This window comes from Cajanus cajan, chromosome 4 (assembly GCF_000230855.2).
Source record: "Cajanus cajan strain Asha chromosome 4, NIPB_CcT2T_4, whole genome shotgun sequence".
In the NCBI taxonomy this organism is placed as follows: Eukaryota; Viridiplantae; Streptophyta; class Magnoliopsida; order Fabales; family Fabaceae; genus Cajanus; species Cajanus cajan.
In genome coordinates this window covers 9,791,264-9,817,222 of record NC_138520.1, presented here as the reverse complement: position 1 = coordinate 9,817,222, position 25,959 = coordinate 9,791,264, and the positions used below count along the sequence as shown (strand labels likewise).

Here is a 25,959-nt window from a genome sequence, read left to right as displayed (position 1 = left end):
GCGCCTTATAGTGGCTGAGCGCCTCTCTTTTGCTGCATTTGTTGAGCTCTCTGGCTTGAAGGCGCTCAGCCGTTTCAAGGCGCTCAGCCGTTTGCCTCCAGATTTCAAAACCTACAAAATAACACAAAATTTGATCAAAAGATTCATCGCTTCATGTACTAACATAAATCAAAAGTCCCTATTTGATTCTAAGTATTTATAAACCAAAATTATATCAATATGTACAAAATTTGTGCTAGATAAGTGTCTCAAATTCATATTTAATCAGATTAGTTAGACACTTATCAAGCTACCCCCAACTTAGAAATTTGTTTGTCCTCAAACAAAAGGTCTTAATTGAGAGTATAATATAACTAACTTATCTATCCAGTGAATACTAAAAGTTTCACCCAAAAAATATGTTAATGCATTTACATGATTTCAAAGATTCCAATAAGGACTTGTTTGCAAAATCCAGTGAGTACATGTTACTACAAATGGTGCCCACATAATAACAAAAATTATGAACATCAAGCATACTCAAGGGAAACATCTACTCATCTTCCATTGTTTTCAATCAAAGGCACTAAAATTTTCCTCACCAATGTGTATCTCTCTTTAGTGTTCTGTGAAGGGTGACTGTTTCTCTCGTTTCATGCACCAAAACACGCTAAGTCTGGTTTGTTACCCATCTCCCACAAGTTTGTTGTTAAAACTAAACATGAATCACTAAGGATTTAAGAGGGTTGTAATGTGGCCTGGTTATCAGAGATTTGGTTTTTCTTTAGGAAACTAAAGGCCTGTTTGACAAGAGACATTCTCACTCATATGGGTTAATTCCAAATTCTTGCACTAACTTGAACTCTCTTGACTCTTTATGTTTCATCCCTCTTTTTGATTGAATTTACTGGTTCCTTCTCTTTCAGACTGTACACAAATTGATGAACTGATAACAAGGAACCTTGATTATAAAATTAACTCTAAATTTTTTTTTTAAAGTAATGGATATACACAAGAAACACACTTTGCCTGTACAATTCAGCTCCAACCATATGATCTCTTCATACACGCTACCCCCAACTTGGTTCAAAACCCACTTGTTTCATGAGAATGTCTCTTACCAACAAGGCTAAGGACAATCATGGTTTTTCTTTTTAAGCTTAGGGGTTCTGTTTAGGCTCAAAACTGTTTGATTAAAGGTTTATGTAGTTCATGGGTCGGCTTTTTTGGCTACTGGCTACATATAATAAACAATTGCCTTAGTAAGTTCCAAGCATAGCTTAACTGTAACTCATGGGAGACTCAAACAAAACTGACTGCATGAATCAGTGATGACTCTCAATGATTGAATTTTAACTGTTTGGCTCACTCCCTCACACGACTTGGTTAAGTGCCCTAGACATCAACAACTTCAGACTCATTTCAACTTCACTTGAACATGCTTGAAGCACATACTTAAAGTCAAAAATGTACAATCACTTATGCAACAATGTAGATTTCCAGATTAGCAAACAATGCTCATTGAAAACTTGAACCATGAAAATGCTCATTCCAGAAAGATTATCAATTTGATTCCCAAAAAGAATTTTGTCATCACCACAAGTGGACACAAAACACATTAGATACTAATACAATATTTGCATGAAAGCACAACAGAAATCAAAAGAGAGAACTTAAAACTTACCTTGAATCAAAGAGAATGATGGTGTGTGTGAAAGAGAAGAAAGCGAGAGAAAGGGATAACTTCTTTTCTGTTCTTGGATTGGTCTTTCTCAAATTTTTTTTTTGAGGCGCTCAGCCATTTGGGTACAGAGAGCATTATAAAGAAAAGCGCTGAGCGCTTTGAAAACGCTCAGCCATTTGATGCAGAAATCTCAACTAAAATGTTTTGCTGATATGAACGGCTGAGCGCCTTGAAACGGCTGAGCCGTTTACCCCCTGTGAGGAAAATTTATCTACAAAGTAGACACTGCAGCCAAACGGCTGAGCCGTTTTTAATGGCTGAGCCGTTTTGTCAGTTTTGTAAACTTACCTGGAAGAAGCACATTTTGTTCTCCTTTCACACTCCCACTTCCAGTTACCTTCAATAAACTATAAAAAACATAACACAAGAGAAGAGAATGTTGAAGGAACAAAACATTTGATAGAATGCATCATCAAAACATCAAATCACAAACTCAACTCTTCAAAAGCATAACTACATATGTAAAGTATTAAACTAAAATGAAAATGAGAATTCAAACCAAAATAGCTGGGTTGCCTCCCAGTAAGCGCTTCTTTATTGTCATTAGCTTGACACTTCCTGTATGACCATGGCTCCTTCAGATAAGTAATGGTGGTGAGTCTTTCACCTCGCCACCCAAATATTGTTTGAGCCTTTGACCATTTACTACCCAAATCCTTCCAGTGGCAGGATTTTCAAGTTCAATAGCCCCATATGATTTGACTTGTAAATATATAGGTGAGTCCACAAAACACAACAAAACAAATATATCTATATATTATAAATATTCACAAACTAAATTATTTACAAAATTACAAAATCACAAGAACAAGAATTACTAAATAACACCAAATCCCCGGCAACGGCGCCAGAAACTTGATGAAGATTTTCGCAATCTCTCCACTTGGCAAGCGGACCAAGTTTCGATGTAGTATTTAAGTATCGTCCTCAGGGATTTGAGAATTTAGTAATTCTTACTCTAATGATTAATATAGAGATGTTGATATGATTGGAAGTGAGCTAATGTGAGGCAAAATTAAAACGATAATGTAAAAGTTATAAGAACAATTATATGAAACAAGGATTGGACCCTAGAGCACTTGCTAACTCCTAAATTTCCTTAAAATAAATATGATTTCATCTTCATGACTTCCACGTTCATTTAGTAATTCAACAAGATCCCTCAAAATTGAATCCTAAAGTAATTAATCTAAAACATGATTCCTCTATGTTTTATGATTAACACTTTGCATTAAGAGCAATGACTTGAACAAGGTGACTAAACAAATCAAGTCTATTCCTAGAGCAAGAGATGTTTAGGTGCAAGATTCAGTTCGGGTTTTCAAAAACGTTTTCCAACCGGATTCAAAAACCAAAAATCATACAACAGGTGATCAAGCCGATATAAGCATTAAGAGAAGAATCAAACACAAGTAATGAAAATGAAATGCATATATATATTTAAGAAGAATAAGAGTTAGTAGTTACATCTAGACCAATCCTCAAAGATTTAGCCCCTCATGGCCATTTACAAGATCAAAGGAGTGGAAGAAGAAATTACAAAGGAAGAGATGAAGAAAAGGAGTTGATCCTCGTTCCCAAGTGATCCAGCCTCCAAATCTTCGTTCCCACTCTGTTCTTTCTTCCTCTTGTGCTCCCAGCTCTTGTTTTTCTCGTTGTTTTCGTCTCTGTTCCCCCTTTTCTCTCTCCCCTGCCCTTTTATAATTGCTAGAATTAAAACAGAGTAGGCAGGAAAGAGAAGAATCCGCTCAGCGCCTTGAAACGGCTGAGCGGTTTGAAGAATTCTTCACCATGAAGTAATCTGAATGGCTGAGCCATTCAAATCCGCTGAGCGCCTGAGAGATTCTTCATTGTTAAGCAAGCACAAGGGGCTGGGCGCTTCATATCCGCTCAGCGCCTAGGAGGCAGAGAGCACTCCTTCTTCCAGGGCCAAATTTGCTCAGCGCCTTATAGTGGCTGAGCGCCTCTCTTTTGCTGCATTTGTTGAGCTTTCTGGCTTGAAGGCGCTCAGCCGTTTCAAGGCGCTCAGCCGTTTGCCTCCAGATTTCAAAACCTACAAAATAACACAAAATTTGATCAAAAGATTCATCGCTTCGTGTACTAACATAAATCAAAAGTCCCTCTTTGATTCTAAGTATTTATAAACCAAAATTATATCAATATGTACAAAATTTGTGCTAGATAAGTGTCTCAAATTCATATTTAATCAGATTAGTTAGACACTTATCACATATGATCATGGTGTTAGAATTAGTCACATCGAGAGTAAAAAGTAAAGCTCGCATCTTTGCCATAAGGACATTTGAGTATCCTAAGTTCTTCCCAAATCCTAAAACCCAACCACCATCAACATTCCTAATTACAATAGCACATGATTTTGTTTATTTCAAATAGACATTTGTATTAATTTTAAATCAATCCAAAAAAGGGTTTCCCACCTCACATCACAAGTCTAGTAAGAAAAGATCCCAATCGCATAGCAAGTTTGCCAAAAATTCTTTTACAAATCTAAAGACAATAAAAAACTTCACTGTTGATCTTTAAAAAAATTATTTCAACTCTTGATAATTTTAATAGAGAAGGGTTCAAATGACACCGGTGTAACTTTTACTAAGTGTTACACCGCTCAATAACTTTATATTAAATGTGAATTTTGTAAATCTAACCGTTAGATTGAAAGTTCTTTACTCTTAGATCATATATACAAAATTTTATAGTAATCCAAGATGATTTAATACTTCATTCTTATAAAACAAAATTGACGTAATATATTTATTTTAAAATATACTAAAATATAAACACTTTGATTACCCTAAAGTTGTTGTTCAATTTTAATAAAATTTGACATACACATATAAATTGATATGAACTTTCAATCTAACGATTGGATTTATAAAATTCACATTTAATATAAAGTTATTGAACGGTGTAACACTTAGTAAAAGTTACACCGGTGTCGTTTGAACCCTCCTCATTTTAATATGCACAAAACAACTCCTCTATCAATTTGTCTATTAAAATTTGATAGATTCAAATGAGTGCCGCATGATTACACTTCTCCCTAAATTCCTTTAAAAACCATGTAGATTAACACTACAATTGTGAGTCATGTGCAATTTAGTCACTTATTTTTAGAAAATTTGTATTTAAATTATCACTATTTTAAAAATGTTTAAGATAATCCACCAGTGGTTGAAACATGATTCATTCATTCCTAAGTTATCTTTACTCACATTGTCTTTTTCACTCTACTTGTTTTTCCTTTCATTTTATTTCAAAACTTTAACTTCTATTTTTTTTTAATTATTGAACTTTTTTTTTCTTGTAGTAAAACAAATAATATTTTATTTTCCAATTTATCAATTTTCTAATTATTCTTTTACTAGGATATAGAGAAGTGAGATAGATGACTCCAGTCTCCTAAAAATATTTTTGAAAAAAATTATACATATGATATTTTTATTAAAAAAATGTACGGTCAAAATATATATATTTAAAATTCAAAAATTAAGTTGCACATGACCCACATACCATGATGCAAATTTAAATCATTTTACTAAAATATATATTAAAGGGAATGCCTAACATAGTATATGAATGATAATATGGGTTAAATTTAGTAGACAACCCATCAATCTACCTATTTTTGATAGGTTGGATTAGACAAATAAATCCATCAACTTAGTCAACCTACCAACTCGATGGGTTAACCCGCCAATCTAGTGAGTTAATTATCAACCCACTTTTTGTTTTTTGTTTTTTTTTTTTTACTTTATGCTTTAAAAAGATAAATTTATAGTATATTTGTGTTAAATCAATATTTTTATTTTATAACTTAACTTTTATTGTAAATAATTATTCTTTTTATAAGAAATAGACGTATATTATTTAATCAATGTTTTTATTAGTATCTTCAAGTATAACGCTTATTTTAATAAAAAAATATATTTTGTGTGAAAAAGTATAACACCTTTAATTAATTTTACAAAAAATAATAAAATTATAGATTGAAGTGATAATATAAATTAAAAATTTTAAATGAGATTTTTTTAAAAAAAAAATTGATAAATTGAAATTGAATCAACTTACCAACTTATAATTTTTAACTTATAAACTCACTAAAATAGATTAAGGTGTTAACTTATTATTTATTTTGATGGATCAACCTGTTTCCCTCTATTCCTTTAATGAGTGAATCCATCTTACGAGAGTCTGATGCATTTTTGTTTTATTTTATCAACAAACATTAGTACAAGTATTGTAGGGGAGAATTCAGAAAGAAAGAAAAAAATGTATTATAGTGGAGATCACGTGCATGTCACGTGTAGAACTTCATTTTGTTTAGGTGGTAGTGACCAAGTATCAAACCAAAACAAAACCCTTCTTAACTCTTCTTCTGCCTTTCCCTTAACCATGTATCTCCCCCGCCGCATCCTCACCGGACTCTCCCCGCACCGCCGCCACTTCTCCCACTCCGCCGCCCTCCTCCTCCACCCCCCGGAGCCGGAGCATACCTACCTTGACGGCTTTCCCCGGCCGGATCCCAAGTACGACGAGACGATCCTCGCCGTCCCCCGCGCCGACTCCGGCAAAAACATCTCGGCGAAGGAGCGCCGCGCCGGCCGCGTGCCGAGCATCGTGTTCGAGCAGGAGGACGGCCAGCACGGCGGCAACAAGCGCCTCATCTCCGTCCGCACCGACCAGATCAGGAAGCTCGTCAGCCACCTCGGCCGCTCCTTCTTCCTCTCCCGCCTCTTCCACCTCGAAGTACGCCCGCAGTTCGACTCCGACGACGTCGTCGAGAGCGTTCGCGTTTTGCCGCGCAAGGTTACCTCTCTCTCTCTCTGTATTTGATGATGATGCGAAGCGTGTTCAACTTTTGAAAATCCTCTCTCGTTTCGCAGGTTCATTTGAAAGCTGGTTCGGACGCGCCGTTGAATGTGACGTTTATTAGGGCTCCGTCGCATGCTTTGTTGAAAGTCGAGGTTCCTCTCGTCTTCAGAGGAGAAGATGTGTCGCCTGGACTCAAGAAAGGTATGCACTGTCATCGTTGCGATGTAATTTTCTTTGTTAAGTAAGGAATGTTTCGACGATTTTTTTTACAGAAGAATATAAAATAAAAAAATGTAAAATGAAAATTGAACTCTCTTGTAGGTTAAAATCAACTTATGCACTTAAAAATTTCTGATGAGGTACATAAGTTGAGTTTAACATATGAGAAAATCTCAATTATTCTACCTTTTTAATTTTTCTCTTATAAGTGTTTATGCCGATGTTTATCTAAGCAGTAAGCATGGCATAATTTTATGATATTCACTTACTGCGTTACACCATCTCTTCTTGATTTCTATAAACTTTTTTGGTGTGGGAATGTATTTGTAAATATTCTGTTTGAATTGGGGGCAAGGAGAGAAGCTTGAGATTAAAGTTTTGTAAGATATTTCTTCACTCAATTATCATCGGAAAATTCTATCAATTTGGCTGGGCCTGGTGTAACCTACAGGTCTGGATATGTTCAATTTAATGCTCGTAAGTTTCATGCTAAGTTGTGAATGCGATGGATTTTGTTTTTATGTAAGAATTGAGTTTTGATCTCTGTCTCCATACCAAAGTCATGCTAAGTGCTACGGAATATTGATAATCATTTTGACGATGATAATTGGTATTTGGTAGATATAAATAGGTCTAAGACCTTGCGTTTTATTAACTAGGTGAAAAGGCTAAATAGATAGGGGGATGATCTAGTGCATGAGGCTCCCACCATTGTAAGGTCTGAGTGGAGAAGCTGTTTATGTGACACCATAACTACCAAGGTCACTAGGTATCAAGTAACCTTACTACTATTGATTTAATAAGCCATTCAAGTTTTTCCTGTATAACATTCATGTAAAGGTAAAATGGATGCTCTTTATCTTATTTTGTTATCTATGGTAGGTATGTACTATTGTAACCTGACTGCAAGTTGCTTATACTAATGATATTGCCATTTGGTATTTTAAAATATGCAGTTTTTTGTAATAGACTATGAGACCTTGAGCACTAGTATACGTTTTTCTATCACAATTTCAACTATGAACAAGTTTATTTTGAGTAACACTGCTAGAGATGTCCAATAATTCTTTGGTTTAGTTTTTGTTCCTGTTTTCCTTGATTTCCTTTTTGTCCAATAATGACCTGTTAATTAGCTGTTGTTTCTAAAGCAAACTGATCTGCTGTTACTTCCTAGTAGTCCCAGCTGATGAGTGCTTGTATAAATGTTTACTCACTCAGTTTAAGAACAATGTGGATCCTCTGGGCAATTATAAGCATTTATTGCAAATTTTAGAAGGTCGATCTGCATTGGAAAGACTATGGTTGAGAATATGGTTTGGCAACTCACAGGATATTTGTCTGACTTGTAAATTTGTATAGTGAATTAGTGTATTGTCTTTGTTGAAATTCCTGAGGTGATAGTTATTATTACAAGGACAGAAGATTTAGAAGACAGGCTGGTTGAGAATATGATTTGGAAACTTAACAATGTACTTGTCTAACTTGTAGATTTAACAAACAAATTAGCATGTTGTCTTATTGAAGTGCCTGATGTGAGTTATTATTAGAAGGTTAGAAGGTCAGTTTGTCGAATGATTCAAGGTTCTATTAAAGCTAATACGCAATGGAGTTATTTTGTGTATGCTTATATTTGATGGTGCAAAGTGATTGGTTATTAACTCATTATTCAACATTTTTTGTCTTTTTCCTGGCGCCTATTTTTCTAACTGATTTCAATTGTGCTGCCTGTATGTATGGATATTAATGCCTCAACATTATGAAAATAATTTCATCACACAACATTTTGTTTTTCTCGTTGTTTGTGTGCATAATGTTTTACTTTGTTGAGTATTATTCATCACCGTACAAATTTGGCAGGTGCTGCTTTGAATACCATCAAAAGGACTGTCAAGTACTTATGCCCTGCTGACATTATTCCCCCGTATATTGATGTGGATTTAAGTGAGTTGGACGTCGGCCAGAAGTTAGTCATGGGAGATCTCAATGTTCATCCTGCTTTAAAACTACTTCAGTCAAAAGACGAAGCTGTTTGTAAAATTATGGGCCAAAGAGTTTCTGAAATACAAAAGAAATCTAAGTAACTGCTTTTTGTATCATTGGGGGTTATTGGTGCTGCACTGAGGCATTTGATAGCTAACATGTATCACTCAAGGTCATTTTATTAGTTGATTCTTGGAAGCAGTGAGGACAGGGTTCTAGAATTCCAATGTTAGGCTTTTGTTAGCTTCCTTTGCTGTGTTCATTCAGTTCCTTCCCATCTTTCTTCAATTATTTGTTTCCGCCGTTTCTTTTGGCAAAAACGAAATACCTAGGGGATGCGAATAGGAAGTTGATGCGTCGAGTTTTTGTATGCAATTTCGATTGTTCTGTTTTGGGTTATATTGCGTACAAGCAGAGAGGGTTACTACCACTGATGTCCTCGTGTCCTTAATAAAATACTTAAGTCCACCTGTCTAGAACTCCAGTTTGGATTTAAGATATCTGACAGGGTATTTATAAACTTATTTACATTTAGTCGATGTTTGCCCAAATATTTGGTTTTATATTTTGTGTAAGTTCTAAAAAGTGTGCTTGTAAATAAATAGTCCATAATTTTTTTGTATAATTATAGGAGGTATAACTCTCTTGTCATGTTTTATTATCATGTTTTATGAGTAAAGTAATCCTTTTAGTTGTGACTTGTGATTCTATGCCGTAGCCGGATAAATAGTTCATAATGATCAGAAATTCAATCGCTGAAATGTGTCTTATAGTTTACAAAATCAGCTATCTAGCATTCAAAGGTCGACCGACGAGTGGAAGTAATTTACTAAGGTAAACTCTAGCCGGCGCAAAAATCTGTAGATGTAAAGTAGTAAAAATTCTCTTATTGGCCTTTTGTGTTTTCAAGATTAGTTTCAGCCTCCACTCCCCCCAAGTTTTGTAGCAGAGAATATGAGCAGAAGCAAATGGAGGTCGCCTGATGCGCTGACTCGGCCCATTCCGGGTCATTCTAATTTAACTAGGTTATTGGGCTTTGTTTGGGTACAAAGTCAGATGGTTCATGATATATACACTTCGTTTTTTTTATAAGTACACTTTTTTTTATAAAAAAAATAATTAAATTTTTAAAATATTCTTAATTTTTTTATTTTACATCCATAACATTTAATTTAGTACTCTTTTTTTTCACACATCTTCTCTCCTTTTTTCAATTTTCACATATACCTTCTTACCTTTTTTTCACCCTACTTATTTTGGTAGGTAGTTTTAATTTTTTTAGTTTTACATTATTCTCTTCCCTCCTCTTTCAATTTCCTTACTATTATCTCCTCTCTCCTCACTTTTAGCATTTATTACCTTACCCAACTCATGTAAGTATAAAAAAAACAGTGTGTGGTCTGTATTCGATACACAATTTCCCAAATTCTATGAGGATGTTAGAAATTTGTTATTTTTTGTTTGTGTCTCGTTTGGTAGATTTACTGATTAATCCTTATGATCTTGTCTAATGTTTGAGAAGATAATGGAACAAGTAATTAGCCTTAAACAAATGATTTGTACATACAAAAGTGACGGTAAGTCTTTTTTTAAAAAGATATTGAGTTGTAAGATTTGGTAAAAAAAGAAAAAAATTTGAAAGATTTGGATCAGACTAATTTCATTTATTTTAAAATAAGGTTATTATTTGAATTATAATAGGTAAAAAGAATTAAAAGAATAGAGGGAAAAAATACATTAGCTTCTAAAAAGTAGTCATGTTGTATTTTAATAAAAAAAATTGATTAAAAATATTATTTCATATCTTAATTGAATCAAATCAGTAAATTTGCAATTACACTAAGGTCATTAATAATTGTATGTGATCAGTGTTAACTCAAGTCTCAGCAAAGAGTAATATATAAATCAACTAAAAAGAATAAAATTATGTCAATCGACTAAAAAATATATTAAGAAATTTGAAATGAAAAGGAAATAAGAATTATTTAATTTTAAAACCTTGTAATATCGATCTACTTAATTAATAGTAATAATAATGAACTTAAAAAACATATTAAGGAAAGACTAATATCTATTTAATATACAATCAAGTTAAAAAATGCTTCAACTTATGTATAAATATTTTTTATTTAGGTTAAAACAATACTATCAGAAGAAAAAATTGAACTTTAGGTCATGTAATGATTTGGCAGCAAGATAGAAAAGTCAAATTGGAAAAAATCTAGTAAGACTAAATAGGATTTTATCAATTAAAAATGCAAGAATATAATCCAGAAATAATAATTATTAAGGAAAGAGTATTAAGTAAAAGCTAATATATTAATATGAATAAAAAATAAAGAATTAAAGAAATATATTTACAAAGGGTTATTATTTGAATCAAACTAATTTCATTTATTTTAAAATAAGGTTATTATTAATAGGTAAAAATAATTAAAAGAATAAAGGGAAAAAATACATTAGCTTCTAAAAAAATAATATACGTGCAAAAAAGTTTATCAATGTCTTTACTAAAATCATTGACTCATTGTAATTGATTTTGAAAACAATGTTCTTACTAATCATAATTTTTTAGTGAAGATAAAAATTTCAAACAGAAGCAAGAACAAAAAACTACACTATCCAATAATGAAATTTATAATTGTTATAATTTATGAAGAAAAAAAAACCTCTTCATCCACCAAAATCATCTCCAAGAAATTTGTTTACAGTAGTTTCTTAAACTCTAGCAGCCTCCACAATCTTATTATACAAACTCTTATCTTCCAATCAATTTTCTCTGCTGCAATATCTTTTAGTAATGTAAATCTCTGAGTCATGTCCTCTAAAAAGAAGATAAAAGTATAAAAAAAAAACTTTTAATAATATGTTCACTATACATCAACATTGAAACAACCAACCTTTAAAATTAAAACTTCATACAGACTTACCTAAAAATGGTTTTCTTATGATTGATAGAGAAAGTGTGAATCCTCATATTAAAAATTCAAAAGTACCCAAATCAGAAAGTGGACAATGTATATATGGAGAGAGTATTTTTAGAAATAGAGACTATGATGGAATAAGACAATCAGAATGAAGTTTTGAAAAGAAAAATGCCTTAAAAATGAGAAGATAGTTGAGATCAATTGGTATTGAAAAACTGCAACCAATACATAGGAAATAAATATCCATAATTGCTTCTCTGAGTGAAAGACAAAGTGCGCAAACAATTTAATGAAAAACCTATGAAGCAGAGAATAAGAGGAAGAGGAAGGGTTTATGGTATTATATGATTGGGTTCAGATCTCGTGCAATGTTTCTTTGTTAATAAGAATTATCAATTGACATTAAAAAACTATAATCAATGCATAAGAAATAAATATCCATAATTCCTCTAGAAGATAAAGTGAAAGCAATTTGATGGGAAACGTATAAAGTAAAAAGAAAGAGAAAGAGTTTTTCTTCTATTCAGAAGTACTACAAGTTTAGAATTTATTAAATTAAAAAAATAAAATTCAGAATAATTATGATAAGATAAAGTTATATAAATATCCTTATTTTGAGAGAAAAATGAGTTACAAACTTCCTTTCTTTTATTATAATAAAGATAAAGATTTTAAAAACAACTAAAAGAAGTTAAACTTATTTCAAGAAAAAGCCTAACCATAAAAAAAAAAAACTGAAAGCTCATGGGCCAATTCCCTAAACCCAAATCCTTTCTTAAATTTATCTCTATGACTTCATGCGGAACACAACTCGGTATGGTCTCTGGAGGCAAGTTAGTGGTGACAGTGCAACTTTGATAACCAGCTGCTTCAATGGAAGCAAAGAGGTCACAAATGGAAAAGGAAATACCGAAATAGGGTTGTGTGGCCAATGAGTGATTCTCAATTGGGGGAATTATTTTTCAGGTTTTTCAACATCGTTGGGAATCCACGATTATACGTTTTTACGAGAAAAATCGCGATTTTGCTACGATCCTACCTCCCAACGATCCTATCTCCGATTTTAATAACACTGGCTGTGGTTCTCTAATTCTTTTCATTTTGTGTGCTGAGCAGAACCCTCACTGTGCAAGCATTGGGTAATTGCAATGAGCAATTCCTCCTCTGGAACTGGAACATCATCAAAACCGAGGGCAGCTTCCTCGCAACCATCAGAAACTTCATCCAAGCGCAAAAGAGGAGTTTTCCAAAAAGAATGTAAGCTTTTTTCTTCATAATTTTCAACATTTAACCCTACTTTCTTATCAGTCTCCTTTGGTTGCTATAGTGCAGCACATGATGTATGGCTTTGGAGATGACCCTAATGTAAGTCTCTAGTGTTATCATTCTATACATCTTCTTTTCATGTAAATTTTAAAGAGCAATGTCTATTAACTTGAACTTTTATTCTTGTTTGCCACTGTAATTAGCCACTTCCTGAAAGTGTGGCACTTATGGAGGACATTGCTGTGGAATATGTCACAGAATTGGTAAGACTCCTAACCCTTTAGTTCTTCAGCTCAGTTTGACTAGTTAGTTAGCTTTGTTGTCCTCATGCTAATTTTCTCTGCAAAGGTACATAAAGCCCAAGATATTGGATCTCAGAGGGGGAAGCTATCAGTGGAGGATTTCCTCTATTTGATTCGCAAGGTACATTTTTATTCTCAATAATTATTACCAAGATTAATAATTATTGGGGAACCTTGAATTCCTCTGCATCTCTTTTCATATAGTCCATCCTTTTAGTAAATATAGAACCAATATTATGTATTGGAAGAGAAAACACAACTGAATAAATGAATTAAAGAGGAATCCAGCGCAAGCTAAAGGAAAATTCCTCTTTAACACTTAAATATTTAGAACAGTATTGACCCATCTTTTTATAAGTGTTTATTTCCTAGTTGATTTGGAATCAGATTTGCATTCTAGCAATCAATATTATCACTATTAGCATTCTATTACCTTCACCAGCCAAGGAATCTGAAGAATATTTCGGTGACTATTTAGTACTTGCACCCTCATTTTAATACTAGGGACTGAGGTACTATTATTTGACCCTGAGTCTGCAGGGAACGGAGAACCACTCATGCATAATGCATAAATAATTATGTTCTTTATATTCCGCTTTTCTCTAGACTTCCTCTTTGGTTTTTGTAGCATCAATCATTAGCATTAGATCTCCATGGATCAAAATTTAGGCCGAGTTATCAGTGTCTTAATGATCATTAACATTAAGTATTGCGAACAAATTAAATGTCGGTACTCAGTAAGTACCATAGATTGTAGAAGTAGGCAAGTAGCACCCTACTGACACTAGCAGAGGTTAGTTTGGTTCCCCAAAGGTATAAGCATTGGCAGAAACCCTTCCTACATTAACATTACCGCACCATTGTTTAAGTTGAGCAAATGTACCATGATATTATGAGAAGCTAATGAAGACTAACTCATAATCTTTTGTTCAAAAAGTGAAGAAAAAAATGAATCCACTGCTTTGGTGGTTGGTACGGAGAACTGATTACCCAACAAACTTCTGGATGGTCTTATCCCGGATATAGCAGTTAAGAAATTTTAAGTTGTCTTGCAAGCCTAGACTTGGTTCAGAAAAAAAACCCTGAAATGTTGTAGCCTTCATTGACAAGATCATGAGCTAGCATGGCATTATGCTGTCATAAGTTCATGTCATCTACCTTTTAAACATGATCTCACTACCGTCATATTTAATTGCAAGTACATGATAATCTTTTTGTTAATTATCAAAGTCACATAAGAAATCTGGAATTGTCTTACAAGCCTAGATGCAGCTCAGGCAAAAAAATCTGAAATGTTGTAGTCTTTACAGGGAAAATCTTGAGCCAACATGGCATTAGGCTGTCATAAGTTCATAACATCTACCTTAAAACAACAAGATTACACTACAACATAATATTTGTTTGTCGTTTCATGATAATCTTTTGTTGTTTGTCTAATATCTATAATATATAATTATGTACTGCAGGATTTGTCAAAACTTAACCGCTGTACAGAACTCCTGTCTATGAATGAAGTGCTGAAACAAGCAAGAAAGGTTTTTGAATCAGAAGAATTCGATTGACGAATAAAAAATCCTAAAAACAAATAGTCATTTAGTTTTATTAAATAGTGACGATAGTTTATAAAATATTTCAATTTCATGTGATTTGGTATAAAAATGTATACATTGTAATATGTATTGTTTATTATTTTCTTATATAAACAGATTAAGTTGATTGCTCTAGAAAAAATTATAAATCTACTTGATTGCTTGATAATTAGATTAATTATATAGTTAAAACAATCTAATAATTACTATATGTTTTCATTTATTGCATTCTTTATTATTAAATATGATAAAATTTGACAAAAAAAAAAGTATGGCAAAAGTGAATTTTATCAATACATTTATGAATCTAATTTTAGATTTGGATGAGATGGGTCAAATCTGTACTAGCTTTTACCTATTGTTTGTTTCAAGAGATTTTTAAGTATGCGAGAAAGTGGAAGTGAAAATAGACTTTTTAATTGTTTTTAAGAGGAGAGAAGTGAGAGACCGAAAAAAGATAATGAGGTCCATAGTAAAAAAAAAAAAAAAATTCTTCATGAATGTAAAGATTTTGTAAAAAGTTCATAAAATTTGTGGGACCCATTTGAAATAATTTTTTTACTAATTTTGTTTTACTTCTCTTATTTTAATTTCAACATTCTAAAACTATTTATTTTCTACTTATTTCTCTTTTTTTAATCCTACTTTTTTCTGCTATAATTTTGTCATTATCCAAACAAAGTATTAAGGGTTAGAGTACACATGACAGGGCACCCATATCACCCCGTTATATTACAGCAATGGCATGCTATCACAACCATACAAGTAATAAACATCCAACCAACTCCATAGCTTTCCTCTTCAGAACAAAGACTCAGTACATTGGTCTATAATCAAATCTCGACACTTATGCCAGAATTACCAAGTGGCAGTATTTGATAACCAAACCCAACAGGCCAACACAACAATATAAAGGCAATGGCCAATAGACTACTGGGCAGGCCCTAACTTTTTTTAATTATTTTATTATTATTATTATTATTATTATTATTATTATTATTATTTATATTTTTATCTTTTATTTCTTGGCAAGTAAAGAAAAACATACCAGAACTTCAACCAACTGTGTTAGCAAACCTTAGAGGATTTCCGATGAACTCCATCTTATAATTTAGTTTGTGACTGTTACTTTTATTTTGGATGCCACCAACATAAAAAATTAAAAAAAATTAAAACTTGGTCGTTAATGAAATTAGGAAAACATTGAAATATCATTTAAATTTTGCCAATAGTATAAAGATTACATTAGTTAAATTCCTTATTTATTTATTTTTAAATTCAATTTTTTTTGTTTGATGAAAAAAATAAAATAAAAGAGGATTTAAAGTATTAATCAACTAAACTTTTTTTTTTTTAATTCTTGAGTCCACGATAATTAAATATTGTCAAGTTTGTCGATCTAATTTGCATATTTTGACAATTATGATATAGAAGTTTTAATGTCTAGGAACATTCTTATTTTAATTTTTTTTTTCCGAATTCACTCTATTTAATTATCATCATTATTTATGAATTAATTTATCTTTTATTACTATATTTCATAAAATATTTTCTCAAAATTTAATAAACCATATAATGCGTGTTGATTAAATTATTCGTAAAATAAATGTCATTAGGATTTTTATAGCATTCAACAGGGAATGATCATGAGATGGTTTTTCTATATGGTGTATATGGTTATACAGGAATGCTGTCATTTCTAACAATGTCACACCTTATATATGGTGGGTATGTCTTTGACTTGATTAAATTTAGACCATGGTTAACGGCGAAAGTAAAAGGTTTTTCATCTTCCTTCTTTCAGTGGTCAATGAACCCTTGGGAATGCCTGAAGAGTTTGTAGGTCTATCATGTAGCATTATGGTCCTGTTTTAGTGGTGTTGTGTCTCTGCTTTACTAGTGCTTACTTGAATCATCTCTTGATTTATTAGAATGAGCAGGTAGCTTGCATGTTATATATGTAATTTGATGGCAACGTTATTAGACTGGTATGTAAAATCTTGGATATCGTATAGATGGTTAGGGTATTCTCCATGTACCTATATATAATATAGTTCTGTCATTGGCTGATAAAAAAAATGAGATGGTTTTCTAACTTGGACCTAAAATATGATTAGACCAATTTCTTTAACTTAAATCCATCCCTATATATCTAAAGAAACTTAATATAGTTTATGAATCTATTTAAAACTATTCCAAAGAAGGATATGGGATATAATAAGTTAACCCAGATTGAGATATACTTTAGTAAACTAGTTTATGATGCATACATTTATTATTAACTCTTTCACATAAATCTAAAATGTAAATCAATATTAATTAGACTATTATCTTCACGCATCTTTTCATTAATATGTTTTGGTATCTCCTATAAGTTATACTAATAGAGTATGATCACCTATCTACCTCTATCACATTAGTTATAGAAGACAAGTTTTTAAATATTATATATATATATATATATATATATATAATTTATATTATTATTATCATATAAGGATAAAAAAATTATTATGGATTATTTACTTCAGATCATATTTTTTTAATAAATTATTAAGATTTTTTTTTCATTGGATTATTTTTAACCCTTATTGTCTAATGGAGATATAACCCTTATTCTTGAAGAAACTAGAATAGGATCTAGTTGCCTCGAGCAATAGTGTGTTTATTTTGGAATTTTTTCACTATCTTCACCATTTGAAAATAACAAATATTCACTATAATGTCACCCACGTCTTCACTAATTGTGAAAACTCTAAAAATAGGTGAGTTCATACTTCTTGCACCGTACTCCATTTTGAATCGGTTCCATGTTTTGCTTAAGTTATTTTTCCTTCTTATTTTTAATTATACTTCTCACTTTCATGTTTGTTATGTTTGCATAAAAAAAATACATGACATTTTTTTAGGTATTTTGTGTTTGTTACCATTACAAATAGAGGTAGACAAATGAGATTTTTAAACCATGTTCTTGTATTAATTTTAGAGTAAATCAAATTAAAGTAACATCAATTGATATAAGAACATGGTTTAGAATTTCCTTTTACCCATTTGCAATGGTAATAGAGACAACAATACTCCTAAGTCACATATTTCCTCGATTCAAATGTAACAAACATGGAAATGAGAAGGAAAGATAACTTTAGCAAATCAAGATGGGTTCAAAATGGGGCTTAGAACAAAAAGAATAAACTCACCTATTTTTAAGATTTTTATAATTAGTAACGACGGTAGTGAACTTGTGTATCATGATGAATCTTTGTTCTTTTCAAATTGGTGAAGATAGTAAAAAAGTTTTAAGACAAGTATACTATTACTTAGGATTGTTAGATATTGTTCTAATTTTTTCAAGAACAATTTTCTCATTAAAGGAGAAAGGTTGAAGATGACCAAAGAAAAAAATGACCTAATAACTCATTAAAAAAAATTATGACCCAACTTGTAACTAAATAACTCAAGGTAAAGAAAATTATCCTTATATGATAATAACAACAACAATAATAATATAAATTAATATATATTAAAATTTGTATCTAAATATTTAAAAATTAAAAATAATATTTTAAAAAAAATACCTTCTGTAATTAATGTGACAGAAGTAAATAATTGCCCCCATCGTATTAATCTAATTCACATATTACACTAAAATATGTTAATCAAAAATATGTGTGGAAGGAACGTAACTAATAAACCCCTTATTTATGTGTTAATCGAAGTGAAACAACGCTAATTTTAATGTTATCATAAGTTTTACCCTGCCTTTCACCTAACTTTCTTTATTTTGCTGTAAGATTGATGTGACTAATGACTTGTACATATTTAGTGGGAAGGAAACATGCATTGTTTTTGAATTATAATGTACCTTTTATGCCTTATTTTCGGCTAATGAACCATCAACATGCCATGTTCAACCATTTAGCTTCAATTGAAAAAAGAAAGTGGTGGCACAACTATGTTTATTTCTAGCACAATTATGCATATAAACAAAAGTGGTTGTGCCTGTTTTGATTATTAAATAAGTAATTTTGGTCTTTTTTATTTTTATTTTAAGCCTAATCTTGATTTTTAAATATTAATGATACTCCTGTCTAGCACAAGAATTTTCATTTAAATATATCATCATATTTAACTTATTCTTTTACTTCTTTATCTGATATCGGTAATCTTTGAGCATGTTTTACATCTATACATGGCATTAACTTTTTTCTTGAGTTTCGTAAGGGATCTTTGAGACTCATGGGCGCGATAGGATTCTTGAGTATTTAAGGTTGTAATCATTAATTTGAAAAAGAAATTTGTGTACGTCTTCCTTATTCTTACGTAGTTAGATACTTATTGTTGTAATTATTGATATTTTTAGGATTTGATTTTCTCTTATAATAATTAGCTAAATCTATGGGTAAGTTAGTAATCGATCTTGTGATTAAAGTCCTATATTTCCCCCAATTTTCAATATAATTGTGCATTCCCTTTACATTAGGGTTATTAGTTTTATTGTGTGTCATTCATAGTTAATTAGAAGATTTAAAAGGCAATACAAGCCTAGGGTCATTGAATGACCACAACAATTCTCACTTTCATTTATACTTACTAGGGTAACAAATCTTTTTGAACCTAATGTTTTTATTGACAAATTATTTATGAAATAAGTAGAGAATTTAACTAAATGATAGATAGAATGCAATCTTACGATATCAGTAATTGTTTAGTCTTTCGAAACAATAATTTGGATTTAGTTTCGTGTAATAATTATGTGCAAGGTACATTAATTTTCCCATTTCTATTTTGCATGCATCATTTATCAACATCATAAATAATATCTACTAAGAGAAATAATATCTATCGGTGCAAGAATTTATCATATTATTTTCATCCTATTTAAGTATTATACTATGAAATTTATTAATACTTTCATTTCATCAATTTAAAAGGGTAGGATGATAAAATGGTTGGCGGAAAACCTTGGCCAAGTTGTTGTCCTTATTGAGTTAATAAAACATAAATTAATGAATAAACATATCTTAACTTGACACCAGGTCAAGATTTAAGAATCTGGTGTGAATTATCTTTGATTGATAGAGGAATATCGTTAGACTGGCTTATAGGTACTTGGACTTAGCTTAGGTTGAAGGATAAGGTCAGTTCCTATGTTCAAGTTTCAAGCATATGTTGTCCGGGGATGTGTTGGATTGATATATGGATTATTTTAAGGGAATAATACTCATTGTTAGGGATGTAAGCGGGTTACAATAATCCATCAATTTAAATTGATTTAAATTGATTTAAATCAATTTAATGAATTTGAATTAATTTTTTTTTATTGTTCGGGTCAGATCCAATCTAATCCGATCAAAATCCGGTAATGTACGGGCCGAGTAATGAGTTTTGTGTTTCTAACTCAACCCAACCCGATTAATAATAATAATAATAATAATAATAATAATAATAATATTTGAATGATTATTTGCTCAGAATAATATTCATTATCATTCTTACTTAATAACACAAGTTTTGTGTTTTAAATTAATAATATTATAACAATATAATATATTTATTTTAAATTTTATTTTATATTAATTAATGTTGGTTTTTTGAGTTTGTAATAATATAAAAAAATTAATAAATTTATTTTAAAATTTAATTTGTATCATTATTTGCTTTATAGATTGATAACCTAGAATTTGCAATAATGTATCAAATAATTTATATATTTTTTTAAGGGAATTTATATCTATTTTAAAATATTTAAAATTTACAAAAAATAAATAAATATAATTATGTTAACCCGATTAACCCAATCTAATATAACCCGTTGGTAGTTAGGTTGGTTTGGATTGAAATTTTAAAAAAAATTTGCACAAATTCAATCCAACCCAATCTATTAACTTTTGATCAAATCGAGTAACGAATTATCTAAACTCGACCAAATCCAACCCGCTTGCACTTTTACTCATTGTTGAATTTTGTTTATTTTAAAAAACTATATGACATTGTCCAATTGACCTAGCCTACATAAAGAGAATCTCCCACTTATTTTCTTTATTTTGTTTTTTTATTCCTCATTTTCTTACATGTATAATGATTGTTCTAATTCCCTCTTAATTGTTTCCCATGTAGGAATATATATTTTTAGTCTTTGTAAATATACGCACATACGTACTAAGTGTATGTTAATAAAATCCAGAATTAATATTTGGTAACCCAAGTAACACTCTAAATTTTAAACATTTGTTAATTGACACCTTTTATTATTATTATAAGAAATAAGTTAATAAGTTACACATCGGTACATTTTTAAAAAAGAATTAGTTATAACTCGTTAACTTTCTCCTTTAAAAAAATAAGTAAGTGTAAGTTAGTAAATACACCCGCATATATATATATATATATATATATATATATATATATATATATATATATATGACTATTTATTTTAAAAGTAAATTTTTGTAAAATTATTTCATTTAATAACTTATAAAAATGTTTTATGCGTTAATTTAAATTTATATAATAAAATATCATATAGTTTTAAATTTTTTTAAAAATTTCATACTTGATCTATACATTAAATTTTTTTAATTCAACGATTTAATTATTAAAATTTGATGTAGAATGAATTATTAAGTAAAGTAAGTCTATTAAGACTTATTCTTAGGAGACTTTTGGTAGGAGAGAAGTTTTTTCATACTTAAAAATTATGATTCCTGTAAATTACAAATCTAGGAATGATTCTTGATAATAGTTAAAATTTGTTTGGCTGCTTATAAAAGTTCTTGAGAATATTCATACAAAATTCTCGAAAATTAAAGATTTTCATGTTTTGTTACAATAGTATATGCTTATGGGTATATGAATATTTTTTGCAAAAATATTCTTTATTGGAATAAACTCATTAAATATACTTATTTACTCATATCTTATTACAATTATGACATTAAATTATTTTAAAAAGTGAAAAATTTAGGGGTGTATAGATTAGGAATTTAAAGGTCTTTGGATTTTAAAAGACTTTGTAGGATTTTCATGACTTTTAAGTTAAGATTTTAATGTATTTTACGGGACTTTGTGAACTTTGCAGAATTTTGTAGATTTTTGACATATGATAAGAGTTCAATATTTTTTTTCATACATTCAAATTTAAAAAGAGTCAAAGACAAAAATAATAATAAAAAAATAATGTCTGAATAAATAATAATAATAATTTTTTTGTACTATCATGTCCTTCTAAATAACATTCACTCACATATCCATAACTATACCAGTCCTCTAAGTATTGTATTAGCATATTTTCGCTCTTGCTCTTAGGTTTTAATAATAGGCTCAAAATTATAATTGTCATTAATCGGTAATGTTGAAGACACTACTAGAATTTCTTTTATTACATGCGACTTTTCTTACAAATTTTTATGAAAAACTCGCAGGAATCGTTGTTCCTACAAATTTTTCTGCGAAATTTTATTTGTAGGTAATACCTTCGTGGATAATATATTTTTGCGAATTTTAAAATTTGCAGGAAATTTTCTTGCGAATTTTCTTGCAAAAAAAAATTCGTAAGAGAGTTTCCTGCAAAAAAAAAAATTTACAAGAAAGTTTCCTACAAAAAAAAATTTGCAGGAAAATTCGCAGGAAAGTTTCCTGCGAATTTTTTTGCAAGAAATTCTACAGAAATATTTTTATGAAAAAAAATTAAAGAAATTACTATAAATTCTATCAATAATTCTTAAAATTTCAAATGCTCACAATGAATTCATCCGAAGCATTTTTTTCATGCCTCCAACATGTGATACATAATCTTTTAAATTCTAAGATTGTAGATTATAAGCCTAACACTCAACCATACAAATCAACTTGTAAGATAAGTGTTGCCTCAACTTATATACTCTTTAATTGTTTTATTTTCAATCGATGTGAGACTTGAAGTTTTTTTAAAATATTAAACTTATAAATTTTTTTTTTAATTTTTCCTACTGATTAAAATTTGCAGGAAAATTCGCAAGAAAAGTTACTTGCAAAATTTTTCTATCATTTAGTAAACATTACTTGCAAATTTATTTTTGCAAGACATAAAATAAAATTCTTACAATATTTACTGCAAACTTTTACCATGGAAAAAAATTTCTTTGATCATTAAAATTGTAGCAAAATTTGTAAGAAATATATGTAAATTATTTTTCGCAAATAAATTCGCAAAAAATTTCTACGAATATTTTTTTGCAGGAAAATTCGCAAAAAATTTCTGCAAATATTTTTTTGCAAGATATGAAGGTTCGTCCATCACTCCAATTGAAAATTCATCGGAATGACATTCTTTACGAAGAAAGTTATGTAGTACTGCACATGCTAAAAATTATTTTAAACAATATTTCAAATTTTTTATAATTTGTGATTCAAAATATTTTATTTATAAATTTATAAATGATTAAAAAAATAGTAAAACAGTTGTCCTACTCTCTTATAACTAAATATGTTCCTTCATTTTATATTGATACTGAAGTAGAAATTTACAAACATCAACTAGAAAAAAAAATATATCTGAAATTTGTTACAGGTACAAAACAATTTTTTTAATTTTTAATTACTTTCAATTATTCACTCATGAAGAAATATTTTTAGTATTGAATTATAAGATACTACAATGTCTTATGTTAATTTTCTTTTTTAAAATATAAAAAATCTTAATTTTACAATATAAAAATTTAAAAAATAAAATAGTAGAAAAAGAAATAAAATAATTGTTGAGTCATAAAAGGGAAAGGATAACAGTAACAAATTCAAGAGAGGGAAAGAGATCATAGTTTTTGTGCTGAAAGGATTCTTCCCGCAGCTAAGATTCATTCTTATCTCATTCTACTTACAAAAACTTTAACTCAAGTTCATCTTTTATATATATATATATATATATATATATATATATATATATATATTATTTTTTCTTGTTCTAATAAATCTAAATTGGTTACAAGGTCTTGAAGATCTACAGTTGATTATAGAGATCATGATATCAATTTTAGCTTTCACTTTTCCCTTATCTTGATGCGTGTTATAAAAAAATTATAGAGTTGAAATTTAAGCATTTTTTGTGTTATATAACCGATGAACAATCTCAACTAAACAGAACAAAATAGAGCAAGTCAATTAAAGAGAATGGAGAAAAAAATAGAGCAAGTCAATGACACTATCATTTATATATAGAAATTTCACCAAATAGGGGAATAGAATGGAAACTGTAGTACAATATTATATATGAGCAGTAGTGCAGTATTATTAGCAAGAGAAAAATGGAGAAGACATGAGCATAGAAAAACAAAAAGATGAAAACTCACTTGGGAATTCTTGAAGCTCTTGAAAAGTCACTTCAAACAATCTTTCAAAATCTGATGGGTTTGAATGAGATTATTTTATGAATTTAGTATTTATAGATACCACTAAAAAGTACTTCAAAATTCCTCTAATACAAAAATCCTTTAAAATTCTTATATTTTTGAATACCAATATATTGTTTTTAGGTTGTAAAAAGTCTCAAATGAATACCAATGAATTTTAATGGACTCTTTAAAAAATCTTGAAAATCCATATTGAATACCACTGAATTATTTTTAAGTGACATAAAATCCTTATCGAATACTAACGGACTTTTTTACTTAAAAAAGTCTTTTAAAATTCTATGAAATCTTAAACTAATACAACCCTTATAGTTAAAATTATTTAAATACATAATTCAACAAAAGAAGTGAACAAATAAAAAGACTACATTATAATTAAGAAAGACAAAAATATATTATTTCATTTCATTTAAATAAATAAATAAAAAGTATTAGCAAATACTATTAAACTATAAAAATAAAATAGACTCTAATAATATTATTAAAATTGGCAAGGTCAAGAAATAATAAGATGCAAAGTCTTTTAAAATTCGCAGGATTTTTTTTAACTAAAAAAGTCTTTTAAAATCCTAATTTAATACACCCCCTTAGAGCAATTCCAATGGGAGTTGTTTGTCCCATGAAGCAACTCAAGCCCCCGTTTCTTGTCATTGGAGGACTCTGACGTGGCAACATGAGTTGCTTGAAGAAGAGAGAGAGTTGTTTCCTCAAGCAACTGTTTCTTACTAGATTTCAACCAGATCTTATTAAACATATTTGGGAATATTTCGAAAATAATAATGATGAAAAATAATTTCGTATAATGTCTATCTATTTACTATTACTTTATTTTATTTTTAATATCTACTTATTGTGTATTTTTTTTCTCGTAATTTATTTTCTTTCATTGTAGTGCAATTATCTTTTTTAATAAGAATTTAAAATTGGTTCATAAATGATTAGAAAAAAAATTTTAAAAGTTGAATTTCTTAAAGTTTCTTACCATTGGAATAAATTTGTGTTTGAGTTGTTTAATACTTACATGACACACTAAGGACCACTTTTTTCATTTTTCAATGCATGAAGCAACTCAAAAACGAGTTGCTTCCATTGGAAATGCCCTTAGATTCTCACCTCCCCAAAAAAATTTTTTTGTGGAAAAGTGGAATAAAAATAGCTTCCGGGAAATTATTTTCTTGGAAATCCTTTTTTTCAACAATTATCAAGCATGGGAAACCAAGATTCCCAATTTAATTTTCCCAAAAAAGTAAAAAATGTTTCACATTCCAAACACCCGTTTAGAGTAAGTGTATCCTTCCTATATATAAGACCAACCTTGAGTTTTTTGTGCATGAGCGAAGTGAAAGAATGATGCTATATAATTATTTGAATTTGAATACTATTTATGATCTTATTTTCAAACCTAAAAGTATAAAGTACACTAACAATAAAACATGCAATTGCTAAAATAAACCACTAAACTTAAATTCGTATGAGATTGTGAGTTATCATTAAAAATTACTAAATACTGAAAAATTGGATTGATAACGGTGATATATCACAAATAAGCTTATAGTAAAGAGGTGAAAGTCAACAATTTGATTTTGAGATTTTAGCAGATGAAAAACAATTTGAAAATTAGAAAGAGAATTAAAGAAATTAGAAACAAAAGAGGAAAAAAGTTAAAGACAATCCTTATTTATGATTTCAAATTAACAATTAGGAAATTCACGACAAAAGAAAAAAAGGAAAAGAAAT

General features: G+C 29.8%; 2 protein-coding genes across 3 annotated transcripts; both read left to right on the top strand.

The window, feature by feature from the left end:
- Window positions 1-6,074: 6,074 nt before the first annotated feature.
- On the top strand, window positions 6,075-9,413 carry LOC109802248 (Ribosomal protein L25/Gln-tRNA synthetase, anti-codon-binding domain-containing protein). The gene is made up of 3 exons (XM_020363530.3): window positions 6,075-6,550; window positions 6,628-6,757; window positions 8,633-9,413. Exons 1-3 carry the CDS (start codon window positions 6,137-6,139, stop codon window positions 8,854-8,856), a joined length of 768 nt encoding a protein of 255 aa, XP_020219119.1. The 5' UTR covers window positions 6,075-6,136; the 3' UTR covers window positions 8,857-9,413.
- Window positions 9,414-12,454: 3,041 nt separating this feature from the next.
- LOC109802458 (transcription initiation factor TFIID subunit 13) lies at window positions 12,455-14,925 on the top strand. 2 transcript variants are annotated; one of them, XM_020363839.3, is made up of 6 exons: window positions 12,455-12,648; window positions 12,799-12,939; window positions 13,010-13,047; window positions 13,152-13,211; window positions 13,297-13,371; window positions 14,717-14,925. In XM_020363839.3, the coding sequence occupies exons 2-6, from the start codon at window positions 12,831-12,833 to the stop codon at window positions 14,810-14,812; spliced, it is 378 nt and encodes a 125-aa protein (XP_020219428.1). In that variant the 5' UTR covers window positions 12,455-12,648; window positions 12,799-12,830; the 3' UTR covers window positions 14,813-14,925. The 2 variants fall into 2 exon arrangements, with proteins under 2 accessions (XP_020219428.1, XP_020219427.1); XM_020363838.3 differs by having other exon boundaries at window positions 12,456-12,939.
- Window positions 14,926-25,959: the final 11,034 nt, after the last annotated feature.